The sequence below is a fragment of the Hippocampus comes genome, unplaced genomic scaffold (assembly GCF_001891065.2).
Source record: "Hippocampus comes isolate QL1 unplaced genomic scaffold, H_comes_QL1_v1.1 scaffold674, whole genome shotgun sequence".
Lineage (NCBI taxonomy): Eukaryota > Metazoa > Chordata > Actinopteri > Syngnathiformes > Syngnathidae > Hippocampus > Hippocampus comes.
In genome coordinates, this window is record NW_017805878.1 from 159,845 (window position 1) to 170,821 (window position 10,977).

At 51.3% G+C, this 10,977-nt stretch overlaps 1 protein-coding gene across 7 annotated transcripts in view; it reads left to right on the forward strand.

The window, feature by feature from the left end:
* LOC109527168 (brain-specific angiogenesis inhibitor 1-like) overlaps positions 1-10,977 on the forward strand; it is a 30,115-nt gene that overhangs the window by 11,498 nt on the left and 7,640 nt on the right. For 2 of the 7 annotated variants that reach the window (XM_019888911.1, XM_019888910.1), the window contains 15 exons: positions 305-1,050; positions 1,903-2,466; positions 2,577-2,741; positions 3,011-3,175; positions 3,270-3,434; positions 3,518-3,619; positions 3,679-3,785; positions 3,866-4,060; positions 4,225-4,293; positions 5,418-5,526; positions 5,880-6,023; positions 6,131-6,200; positions 6,423-6,525; positions 6,953-6,996; positions 8,293-8,419. In XM_019888911.1, the coding sequence (XP_019744470.1) occupies positions 315-1,050; positions 1,903-2,466; positions 2,577-2,741; positions 3,011-3,175; positions 3,270-3,434; positions 3,518-3,619; positions 3,679-3,785; positions 3,866-4,060; positions 4,225-4,293; positions 5,418-5,526; positions 5,880-6,023; positions 6,131-6,200; positions 6,423-6,525; positions 6,953-6,996; positions 8,293-8,419 (2,865 nt within the window). In that variant the 5' untranslated portion in view covers positions 305-314. The remainder of the gene's footprint in view (positions 1-304; positions 1,051-1,902; positions 2,467-2,576; positions 2,742-3,010; positions 3,176-3,269; positions 3,435-3,517; positions 3,620-3,678; positions 3,786-3,865; positions 4,061-4,224; positions 4,294-5,417; positions 5,527-5,879; positions 6,024-6,130; positions 6,201-6,422; positions 6,526-6,952; positions 6,997-8,292; positions 8,420-10,977) is intronic. The other 5 variants (XM_019888912.1, XM_019888913.1, XM_019888916.1 and 2 more) reach the window with 4 other exon arrangements.

Sequence of the window (10,977 nt, forward strand, 5' to 3'; positions counted from 1 at the left end):
GCCATCGCTAGTGGTAATGCGTCTACGGACGTCAGACTGACGCAGATGCTTCACAGTTCAGTTCAGTGTGTGGGAGGAAAGACTAAGAGCTTGGCGGTGCCAGCATACTGTGAAGGGGCTGTAATTGCATCACAATTATCCTGCCCGGAACGAGCCGGTTTGCTTCCTTCACTCTGCATTTTTTAAAGCGTTGCGTTCCCGAACCCGGAGACCCTTTCACGCAAAGTCTAACTCGACTCATAAATGTGAGACGGCTCAATCAAGTGCATTGTCTCCTCGACTGTTCCCCCCCCCCCCACTGCAGCCGCCCGCAAATGAGATTGAGCTCCTCCTCCCGGGCTGACCCGATGGCGCCGTCGGCCCTTTGCGGCCCCCGCGCGGCTCTCGTCCTGCTCTTCTTCGCTTTGACCTCCTGCAGTCCCTCCGGCCCGGCCTCCGACACCTGCGCAACCCTCGAACAGAGTCGCTTCTTCGGCGTGTTCTCGTCCACGGCCAACCTTCCCTCGGCGCCGTGCTCCTGGACCCTGCAGAACCCCGACCCCCGCCGCTACACCGTCTACATGAAGATCACCAAGCCGACCGATTCCTGCAGGCCCAGGCAGATCAGGACCTTCCAGTTCGACTCCTTCATCGAGACGTCCCGCACCTACCTGGGCACGGAGAGCTACGACGAGGTCGTCAGGCTGTGCGACGCATCGACCGCCGTCACCTACATCGAGTCCAGCAAGCAGTTCCTGCAGATCCGCAAGGTGGCCTCTGGCCCGAGCGGCCCGGAGGATGAGAGCGAAGTTGACGTCAGCGAGTTCAAGTCCGAGTTTCTAGTTGTGGGGAAAAGGAACCCCAGTATGCCCGCCTGCCAGATGCTGTGCCAGTGGCTGGAGAAGTGCCTGTCCGGCAGTACCCACGAGTACCCCTGCGGTATCATGAACACCCCTTGCCAGTGTTGGGAGACCCCGAAAAGGAAGCCCGGCAGCTGCTACAGGGGTGGCGTGTACGTGGAGAAATGCCTGCCGGCGCCCAGAGACAACGGACAGAGCGCCGAGATCGTCAGTAAGTGGGACACGCGATAGACACGCAAACAAACTGCTTGTGCTCGGGTTGTTTGGTAACGACGCCCGCAGGGGGGCTCTGGCATGCAGCCCCCGGCCGGGCCCTCCTGACCACTCGCTCGCCCTTTCATTTGTTTGATGCCGATGATACCCTGCCCGTCTCTCTGGCAAGGGACGTGCTCGCCGCGGCCGCCGAGTAATTACACGCAAATGGGAAGGTGTTACAGAAGAGCATCTCCAAAGTTTTAATTGGATGAACCGCCCGACGCGCACGCTGTGCTAACTGGCTTGTGTTGCAAGTCAAGCATGTCAACTCGGAGGACGCGCGTGCGCTTATGTAGGAGAAAAGCTGGGGAAGGAGCACAAAGACCTCGCAGTCGGCCGGCGGTGAAAATCGAAGCGCGCTTGCGGTTGGCGTAGCAACGCCGCTGTCGGCCCCTGCGGTGGTTTCAAGCAATTTCAGCCTCGGCTACCGTCAGCTTTGAGCGCGCGGACACAAAGCGTGTCCTTAAACGGCATCTCGACACTTCTCGCCCCGGGAGATCAAGTCAAGTATCAAGTACAACTTTATTGTCAAATGTGCTGTATGTGCAACATACAACATAGACGTTGTAGAATTTCTTGAGTCGTACAATGTGTGCGTTGCATTTTGCTCATTTGATCTCACACACACAAAAATATCGACACTCCCTAAATATATGTTTGCCAAACCTCTGCCACGTTGCGGTCCAAACCAGGAAGTGAATCACCAGTTTCTCTTTGTCGGGTATAAAGTAGGGGGGTGGAAAGGCCCATTCATCGATGACGTGGATAAAAAGAATCCTTTGAGGACGAATGGCACTTTGCGTTGCAGAAGGCTGGGCCGGCTGGAGCCGTTGGTCCGTTTGCAGTCAGGAGTGCGGCGGGGGCGTCCAGGTGCGCAGCCGAGCCTGTCAGCCCGACGATGCCGTATGCGAGGGGACGGTTGAAGAAGGGCGGGCGTGCAACTCACGGGCCTGCATAGGTAACACTTTGTTCGCTTCAATCGTTTGGCTGGAGCGGCGTCAATGCAAAAAAAAAAAAAAAAACCCTGTCGTCGTCGTCGTCTTCTTTCCAGGCAAAGAACGCAACAAGAGCCAAGGTCTGCGGGCCATTGTCGGTGTGAGCCAAGGAGGCCTTGCGACCCACATCGGTAAGTTGAGTTTGCAGACGCCCCATGCCGGTGTGTCATTGCCTCTGCAAAAAGTTCAACCCGCTGAACTCTTTCACTCAGCAAACACAAAGACGGATGAGTGGTCCCCTTGGAGCGCCTGTTCGGCGACGTGCGGGGAAGGCTGGCAGAGCCGCACCCGTCTCTGTGCGACTTCCTCCTTCACCACCCAGTGCACCGGACCGCTGCGTGAAAACAGGCCTTGCAACAACACCGCCGTCTGCCCAGGTAACTTCCTCCTCATGCCTCCTTTCTGACCTGCCGACGCGTGAGGTCCATGCGGTCGGAAACTATACTCTGGTCCTTGCGTCACCACGTTCATGGATTTGCCTTGGCAGTGGATGGCGCCTGGGCTGAATGGACCCCGTGGAGCTTGTGTTCCTCCACATGCGGTCGCGGGTACCGCGACCGCACTCGCACGTGCAGGCTGCCCCAGAACGGAGGAGAGCCCTGCGAGGGCCCTTCGAGACAGAACAAGCTTTGCAACATTGCCGTGTGCCCCGGTGAGCTGTTTCCCAAATGTCATTTCACCATTACACCTCATTCGTGGATGGGGGGGGCGAGGGGGTGGACGTGCAAATGTCGAATGCCGTCCTCGCCCATAAAAATTGAGTCACATAATCACAGTCGGGAAAAGTTTCTTTCAAGCATGTGGTTGAAGAACCACATTTGCTTTTTCAGCGACATGATGGAAGAAACATTCAAAGCTCAAACGTGCTCAAGACCAACGATGTTGTGCGCTGATCCTTGATGCTTCTCTGCTTCCCTCTAGTGGACGGATACTGGAACGAGTGGTCGGTGTGGAGTCCGTGTTCTGCCTCTTGCTCCAACGGCACCATGCAGAGAACACGAGAATGCAACGGCCCATCCTACGGGGGCTCAGAGTGCCACGGGAGCTGGAAAGAGGCCATCAACTGCTTCCAGAAGGAGTGCCCCGGTAAAAAAAAAAAAACAACAAAAAAGTCAAAAATGTCATCCTTAAGACATGTCACGATCCAGATTTCATGGCGCGCGCTACTTTCTGTGTTTAGTTGATGGACGTTGGCATGCATGGAGCTCATGGGGCAGCTGCAGCAAGACTTGCGGCGGCGGCGTCCAGCAGAGACAAAGAGTTTGCGAAGGGCCTTTCTTTGGTGGGGAGCCTTGCCCCGGTGACAGAGGAGAGCACAAGCGCTGCAACGAGAAGAGATGCCCTGGTCGGTCACGTCAATGTATTGGCAAAGATGGCACCTCGTTGAAGATCGTTTCACGAGCTCACGTGACGATTGCAATCCTTTAGAGCCCCATGAGATTTGCCCGGAGCAGAACGATGGCGATGTGGTGTGGAAGAAAACTCCAGCTGGGGACATGGCTGCCATCTTATGTCCCGCTGACGCTGCAGGTACTTTGTAATTCTTGACCTCGAGACGTACATTCGCCTGACCGCGTACTGCCACGCAGGTCTGATCCTTCGCCGGTGCAGTCTCAACGCCGTCGGCCTGGCCACCTGGGAGAGCCCGACTTACGTCAAGTGTGTCTCCAAGAACTACGAGAACATTCGCATGCTGGTAAGTTCCCGAGAAGGATCGCTGCGAGCGAGTCCCTTCTCAGCAAAACAGAATCACCCATCAACCCTCCTCCCTTGCAGTCAAGGGACTACATCACCAAAGCGCAGAAGGCACCCAGCATAGATGGCGTTGCCGAGGTGATTTCACGTCTGAGGTTCTCAACCGACGAAGGTGCGACGTACAGCGGTGACCTCATGGCCGTCATGGAGATCCTGAAGAACATCACCGAGTTGTACAAGGCGTCCAGGATGAGGCTTAGCAATGCTGACGTGGAGGTAAACTACAAAATGGGCTTGGAGAGTGTGTTTCCAGATCGCTTTTGTGCGAATTGTGAATCGGGCCCTATCTCAGCTGCCAGGAGCATCCCCGAAAATGATTTGATTGAATGAAGCTGTCTTTGCTACATATCTTGCTACATCTTTGTCTTTTTTTCCCCCAGAACTACGTCCAGACCATTAGCAACCTGCTCAAAGAGGAACATCACGACAAATGGGAAGAGGCACAGCTGGTACGTGAGAAGAGGGTGTCAGAAATTCTGTTTTTTTTTTTTTTTTTTTGGGGGGTGGGTGCATAAATTAGCTTGTTAGTGTGAAATGATAGTCTGGTGTGAAAAAAAAGTCTGAAGTAATTAGAAGGCAAACTCGCGACAAATTGCAAAATCACGCATGAAGGACGATCACTTGTAATGTTTGAGCATTTAGTTCACTTTTTTTTTTTTCTCCGCCGGTTCCTCTTAAGCTTTTTGGCCATTGCGGCTCAAAACAAACGTCTGCGCGTTACCCTGCAAGAAGAGCTGCATGACAAATGCGAATGACAAGTGAAAGTAAACACTTGGGGACGCGCACGGGAGAGCGGGACTGACTCAGGGAAATACACAGCGCCCACTCGCCAATCTGTGACTCTCCTCGCCATCCTACGAAGCCGCGCCGGATGTGAGGGGACACAGACGGCACACGTTTCATAGAAACACGCACACCTTGCGCCCACATCGCTGCGGTTTGTGCGTCAGAGACACGCAAGTCAGGGGCAGCCCTCCCCTCCGCTCAGCTCGACCGAGAGGAAAGTCTGTCGAACGACCGGGATGAATCAACAGCCGGTCCATTTATGGCTTTCAGGAAGTTTGCTGGTTGCCTAGCAGCAAGCAAGCCAGGCTTTCACTGCAGTGGGCGGACTTCGGCGTAGAAAAGACATAATAGATGGTTAGTCATGACTGAAAGTCTCAGCTTTCTTGTGACCACATTTTCAATTTCTTGATCCTTTTCATCGCTGAGAAAAAGGTCACGACATTTTGTGCCCGCCATTCGCTGGCATTAGTTGCCGTTTTCAGTCAAAGCCACGCGGTGGTGAACCCAACAAGTCAGCTTTTGCAGGTTCCTCCCACATTCTAAAAACATGCATGCGAGGCAGGCGTGTCCATCGATATTTTGAGGGGCGGATTGAATTTATGGATTCATTTCTGTCAATGCAATCAACACAGCCAATAGAACGACGATTGAAATGATTGCAAGCTACAGCGGATACAAATCTCACAAGAACCCCCCCCCCAAAAAAATATATAAACAAACTATTAATGACAATACCCTCCCCCGTCCCCACACCTCCTTTTTATTCAACCCTCCAATCCTCATCCAGATGGATGCCAACGTGAAGGAGTTCTTCCATCTCGTCGAGGAGTCCGTGAACATGATCGGTATGCAAATGAGCGGCTTCCAGGACATTTACGAAGTCACGGAGAATTTAGGTGAGTACTCATTTCACCCGGCGGCAGCTCTCTCTGCTCATGTCCCGTCAGGATGTTTTGTCCTCACGCCATCCGCCGAGTGCATCCGAGCATCTCTTTGACCGCGTGTCACATCCATCAGTCGAACTAATTAGTCGCCGGCGCCCGGCTGGCCCGCATCGGGCATAGCACATTTGACTTTTAGATAATCCACTCTGTCTGTCGACATAACCGTAAACTTCATAATGCGACTCATCCGTGCAACTTCCGAGCCTCTTCGCTTCCTTTCAGACGCTTTTTTTGCTCGTACTTCTCCATCCAAAGGCCGACTTAGTCTTGAGCCTTTCTGCACTGTGCATCCGTTTCCTTCTCAGTGCTGAGCATCCATAAGCGGCCGACCACGACAAGCTCCAACTTCACTTTCCCCGCTAAGGGCTGGAGGGGGATGTTGGACTGGGTCAGGACGGCTGAGGAGAAAATATCCGTTTCCAGAGATGCGCTGGCCATCGAGCATGGTGGTAAGACGCGCGCGCACCCACCCACTCAAACAAATAAAATCAATTTACCAGCGATACCAACATGCAGTTGAATATATATCTAAGCAACAATTTTTGCTCAATTTCAGACGGCAACGAAGCGTTTGTGACTGGCATCGTCCTCTACCGAAACCTCACTTCATTTCTTTCCTCTCAGAGGTAATGCAGACGTTCTTTGCATGTCATTCTCATTGCAGACACCAGATGGCGCCCAAACCGCTGCCTCCATCTTAGCCTTTTAAATTGCCAAAGGCATCAGTGCACTTGGCTGTCTTTTTTTTGGGGGGGGAGTGTAATTCAAGGGGAGCACATGTGAAATCCAACTCCAAATTGAATATGTCACCTCTTGCACAGTGACTGCATCTTTTTGTCTTTCCGCAGCAACGCAACTCTGCTCAACTCCAAGGTAGTGACAGTGATCGTCAAGCCGAGCCCTGCCCTTTTGTCTTCTCCCGTCGAGATCGAGTTCCCGCATCTCCACAACGTAAGTCCATGCCTGTCGCCCCCAAACTCAACGGAGCCACAGAAAAATATCCCGGCGTGCCTCTCGGGCGTTGTGCTCACCGCGGCGCACGCAAAGCTTGACATTTTGCTGACATTTGCCTCGAAACGGTGACATTTGCCAATCCTTTTGCCAGCTCAAACCTGCCACGATCGCAGCCTACGCAGCTGGTCATTGGCGATGACCAATCACAATAATTGGCCCAGTTTAATGAGCTTCTGGAAACTGTTTAGCCGGTTTAGAGACGCACGTATACGCGGCCACAACTGATGGCAGATGGATGGCAAGATGTTGTTTCTCATTGTCACACATTTGTAGCATGCAGTTTTGATGGATACATGTTTGCTTTTTATGCAGAGATTTCTCACAATCTCCGTCTGACTCGTTTTTGTTTTTACCTTTTCCTTAGGACACAATGAACGAGACATGCCTCTCATGGGATGAAAGTGAAACGTGAGTGTCGACTTCGGTTGTCTTGTCTTTTTTTTTTGGGGGGGGGGTGCATCAAAGTCATGACTCACATCTATTTTCTCTCACGGGAAGGCGATGTCACCAGCTCTGAGCTTCTTTTTAGTCATGCGTGTGTCACCGCATCTGTCAAGTGACATGCAGGGCCGTTGGCCACCCTAAAATCCGAAACAATTTGCCCTTTCCTCTTGAACAGAAAGCTGCGATGTGAACGTGTTTGAAAAGAACTAGAAAGTGTTCACAATATATCATTGCTCGCTTGACTGATTTTAGTGTGTTGAAAGTAAATTTCCAAGTTTGGACACCCCTGGCCGATCGTTTCGAGCATCTCTGACCTGCTTACTATCTGGAAGATGCTCACAGAAATGTCGGTGGGGCAAGGCGGCTTTATTTATCGGGCGCATTTTGAACACAAAGTGTGCTTCAGATCGCTCCAAAACAAACATTTGAAAACGAAAACATTTCAGACATTTCGAAGCAGGAATTTCAGCAATCCGTTCTGTTGGCAGCTGGTTTAGCCTCGAGCTTAGTTGGCCCGCGTGCGTTTATTTGCACACTTGAATCACATTTGAGGCAAGTACGATGCACAGCAGATGTCTCGAAAGTGGTGAAATGGAGGCAATGCAAATGACAGCCATAAGCAAACTGTGGCTCGGGGCCAACAGCGGGGTCAGTATGTGGAGCACTGCGATGACAGGAAGTGCGCCATTAGCTCCTCAAATCAACTTCAAATCGGTCCCACCCCCCTCAAAAAAAAAAAAAAAAAATCAGCTTGGTACACAACAATACACATGAGTTTACTTAATGCAGATGTGTGTCAAACATCTGTGTTCGATCTCATGATGTTTTGATAGTGGTCATAGTTGGGCTTTTTTATTTCATATATATTGTGCTTTCTTTTTTGTTCTCCACTCAGGATTTACTCCTTGCTATTTTTTTTCAATTATTCATGTTACCTTTTTTTTTCCATTTGGTTTTATTTTTGGTTTGTAATCCCAAACGATCAAGTCTTAAAATAATTGACATCATTTAGCACACAAAAAGTATCCCCAATAGATCTTTTCTTCGTGATTGTAGGATCGAACAGATTGTGAAATGCACCAAAGCTGTCGACACCAAAAAAGAAAATTTGTAAAACGTTCATCTTTTATGATGAGCCTGACAAGACATAATCAAGATGCATTTTTTTTTTTTTTTAAATGAGCTGCGTCAGCTCTCCAAGCAGCCTCTCCTGTGCTTCGCTTACGCCGGCGGGTGCTGTTTCTCTCCTCCCCTGTGCAGATCCTCCCTGCTCGGATCGTGGTCTGCGCGGAGCTGCAGAGCCGTCGCCGTTGATTCATTCCGAACCAAATGCGTGTGTGACAGCCTCTCCACCTTCGCCATTTTAGCACACGTCAATTTCGACTCGGTAAGTCTTGGAAATCTGATCATGCGAAAGCTATTCTCCGGTTGCGTGCTGTGTGCAAATGCGTTGCGAGCGGGCACTTGCGCCTTTCAAGCCATTTGCGTCGCGTCTCTTTGTCTCCGTGCAGGAGAGGCTGGCATGAAAAATGGGATTTCAATTTGAAAAAGGGAGGCAACTGACAATGTTGACGCGCAAAATCCCATGCCGAGGCGTGAAAACATGACAGACGATTGCATTTGGTGATCGGGTTTTTGCGATCGGCCTTTGTGTACTTCGGTGTGTATTTTGTTGAGAATATGTGAGCATCGTCTGCTTGCATGATCATTTAGAATCAAAAAAATGCTGTTTAATGACGACAAATGACTCTTTTTCACAAAATCAATGCTCTTATGCTTGGCGTGCAAATGACAGATGTTTTCAATGACCAAACAAAACAAACAAGCAAACGTGTACAAAAAAAAAAAAAAAACACAAAAAAAATATCGTTCTTTCCCCTGTAGACTGTGCTGCCCCAGAAGCTGCTCAGTCAGTTGCCAAGGTAACGGCTTCTGCAGCGCTCACTCGCCTGGGGGATTTTTCATAACTGAGAAGCTGGGAACCAGGAAAAAAAAAAAAAAAAACCCTCTTCACTTGCCCCTCCTCCGGTACAGGATGTGATCTGGCTGTCTCTGCCATGCACCGCTTTCTGCTTCTGACAGCAAACAGATGACAGATTCCTCCCCCAAACACCCCCCCTCCCCCCAAAAAACCAAAACCAATTTAAAAACACCCCATCATAGTAGTCGTCGTAGTAAAGCTGGTTAAGAGCCGTTGACTGCAGTGTAAGACGATGCTCTTAGTGCCTCCGTGATTTCAGTCGCTTCTGCTTCTCTCTTGCTCACCGTCTCTTACTTGAGCTCCTTAAGCTTGGAAACGAGCAGGCTCGCCCATCATGGCTCCATCAGCCATGATCTACAAAGTCCCTATTATAACCCCCCCCCCCCCCACACACGCACACACACACACACACACACACACACACACACACAGACGCAATGGCCAAGATATGAACCAATGTGAGAGAGACAGACGAGACGTCTGGTTCTGCATTTCTACCCCCGACCGCCCACGCCCCGCCGTTGTCCAGCATTTGAATGTGCACCGTGGACATTTTCAATAACGTCGCCCGGCGAGCTCGATGGAAATATCAGCGTGAAGCAGAAGAGAGAGGCAGAGGAGGCGAGGGACTGAAGCAAAACATGGCCGTGCGCTCGCTCACTTTTGATGTGCTTGATGAGACGACTCCAAAGCATCAAGCGGCGGGTGCGCTCGTTTCTCTTCCGAAAAAGGAACGTTTGATGCGGGGCAAGGGCAGACAGAAGACATGCTCCATATTTAGGTCAAAGCCAGACTCATATCGTGCAACCCAGATAGAGAGCTTGGGAGGAAGAGGGCGGAACGGACTGAATCGCCCTTGCTTTTGTTTTGTTTTTAGGGGGGCGGGGGAGAACTCTCTTCCCCCCTTGACAGTTGATAAGAGCTGATGCAAAAGATCGGCTATCGGTTTGCTTGCAACCTTCTTGGGTAGCGTAAGCTAAATTCGAAAATAGATGGGGTATCGGCGTCGGAGGGGAAACGCTTGCCGCTCCATTCCTCACACACACACACACACACACACACACACGCAATGGCCAAGATATGAACCAATGTGAGAGAGACAGACGAGACGTCTGGTTCTGCATTTCTACCCCCGACCGCCCACGCCCCGCCGTTGTCCAGCATTTGAATGTGCACCGTGGACATTTTCAATAACGTCGCCCGGCGAGCTCGATGGAAATATCAGCGTGAAGCAGAAGAGAGAGGCAGAGGAGGCGAGGGACTGAAGCAAAACATGGCCGTGCGCTCGCTCACTTTTGATGTGCTTGATGAGACGACTCCAAAGCATCAAGCGGCGGGTGCGCTCGTTTCTCTTCCGAAAAAGGAACGTTTGATGCGGGGCAAGGGCAGACAGAAGACATGCTCCATATTTAGGTCAAAGCCAGACTCATATCGTGCAACCCAGATAGAGAGCTTGGGAGGAAGAGGGCGGAACGGACTGAATCGCCCTTGCTTTTGTTTTGTTTTTAGGGGGGCGGGGGAGAACTCTCTTCCCCCCTTGACAGTTGATAAGAGCTGATGCAAAAGATCGGCTATCGGTTTGCTTGCAACCTTCTTGGGTAGCGTAAGCTAAATTCGAAAATAGATGGGGTATCGGCGTCGGAGGGGAAACGCTTGCCGCTCCATTCCTCACACACACACACACACACACACACACACACACACACACACACACACACACACCAAAAAAAGCGTCGCATGGAAAGCAATGAGCAAACGGAGGAAGGGGAGACAAAATGACAAGAAGAGAAGGTGCGAATTGTTCCGTCTCCCCAATCTCCTCTCATTGACTCCGGAGACAGAAATGAAGCCAGCCCGCCCCTTTGTTTGATTGGCCGCTTGATGTTTGTGCACACGTTGGCCTCGAGGTCACCTTGCTCGGGCTGCCGTTCGGGTGTTTGCCTCCAGGGAGCCGCCGCGGACCG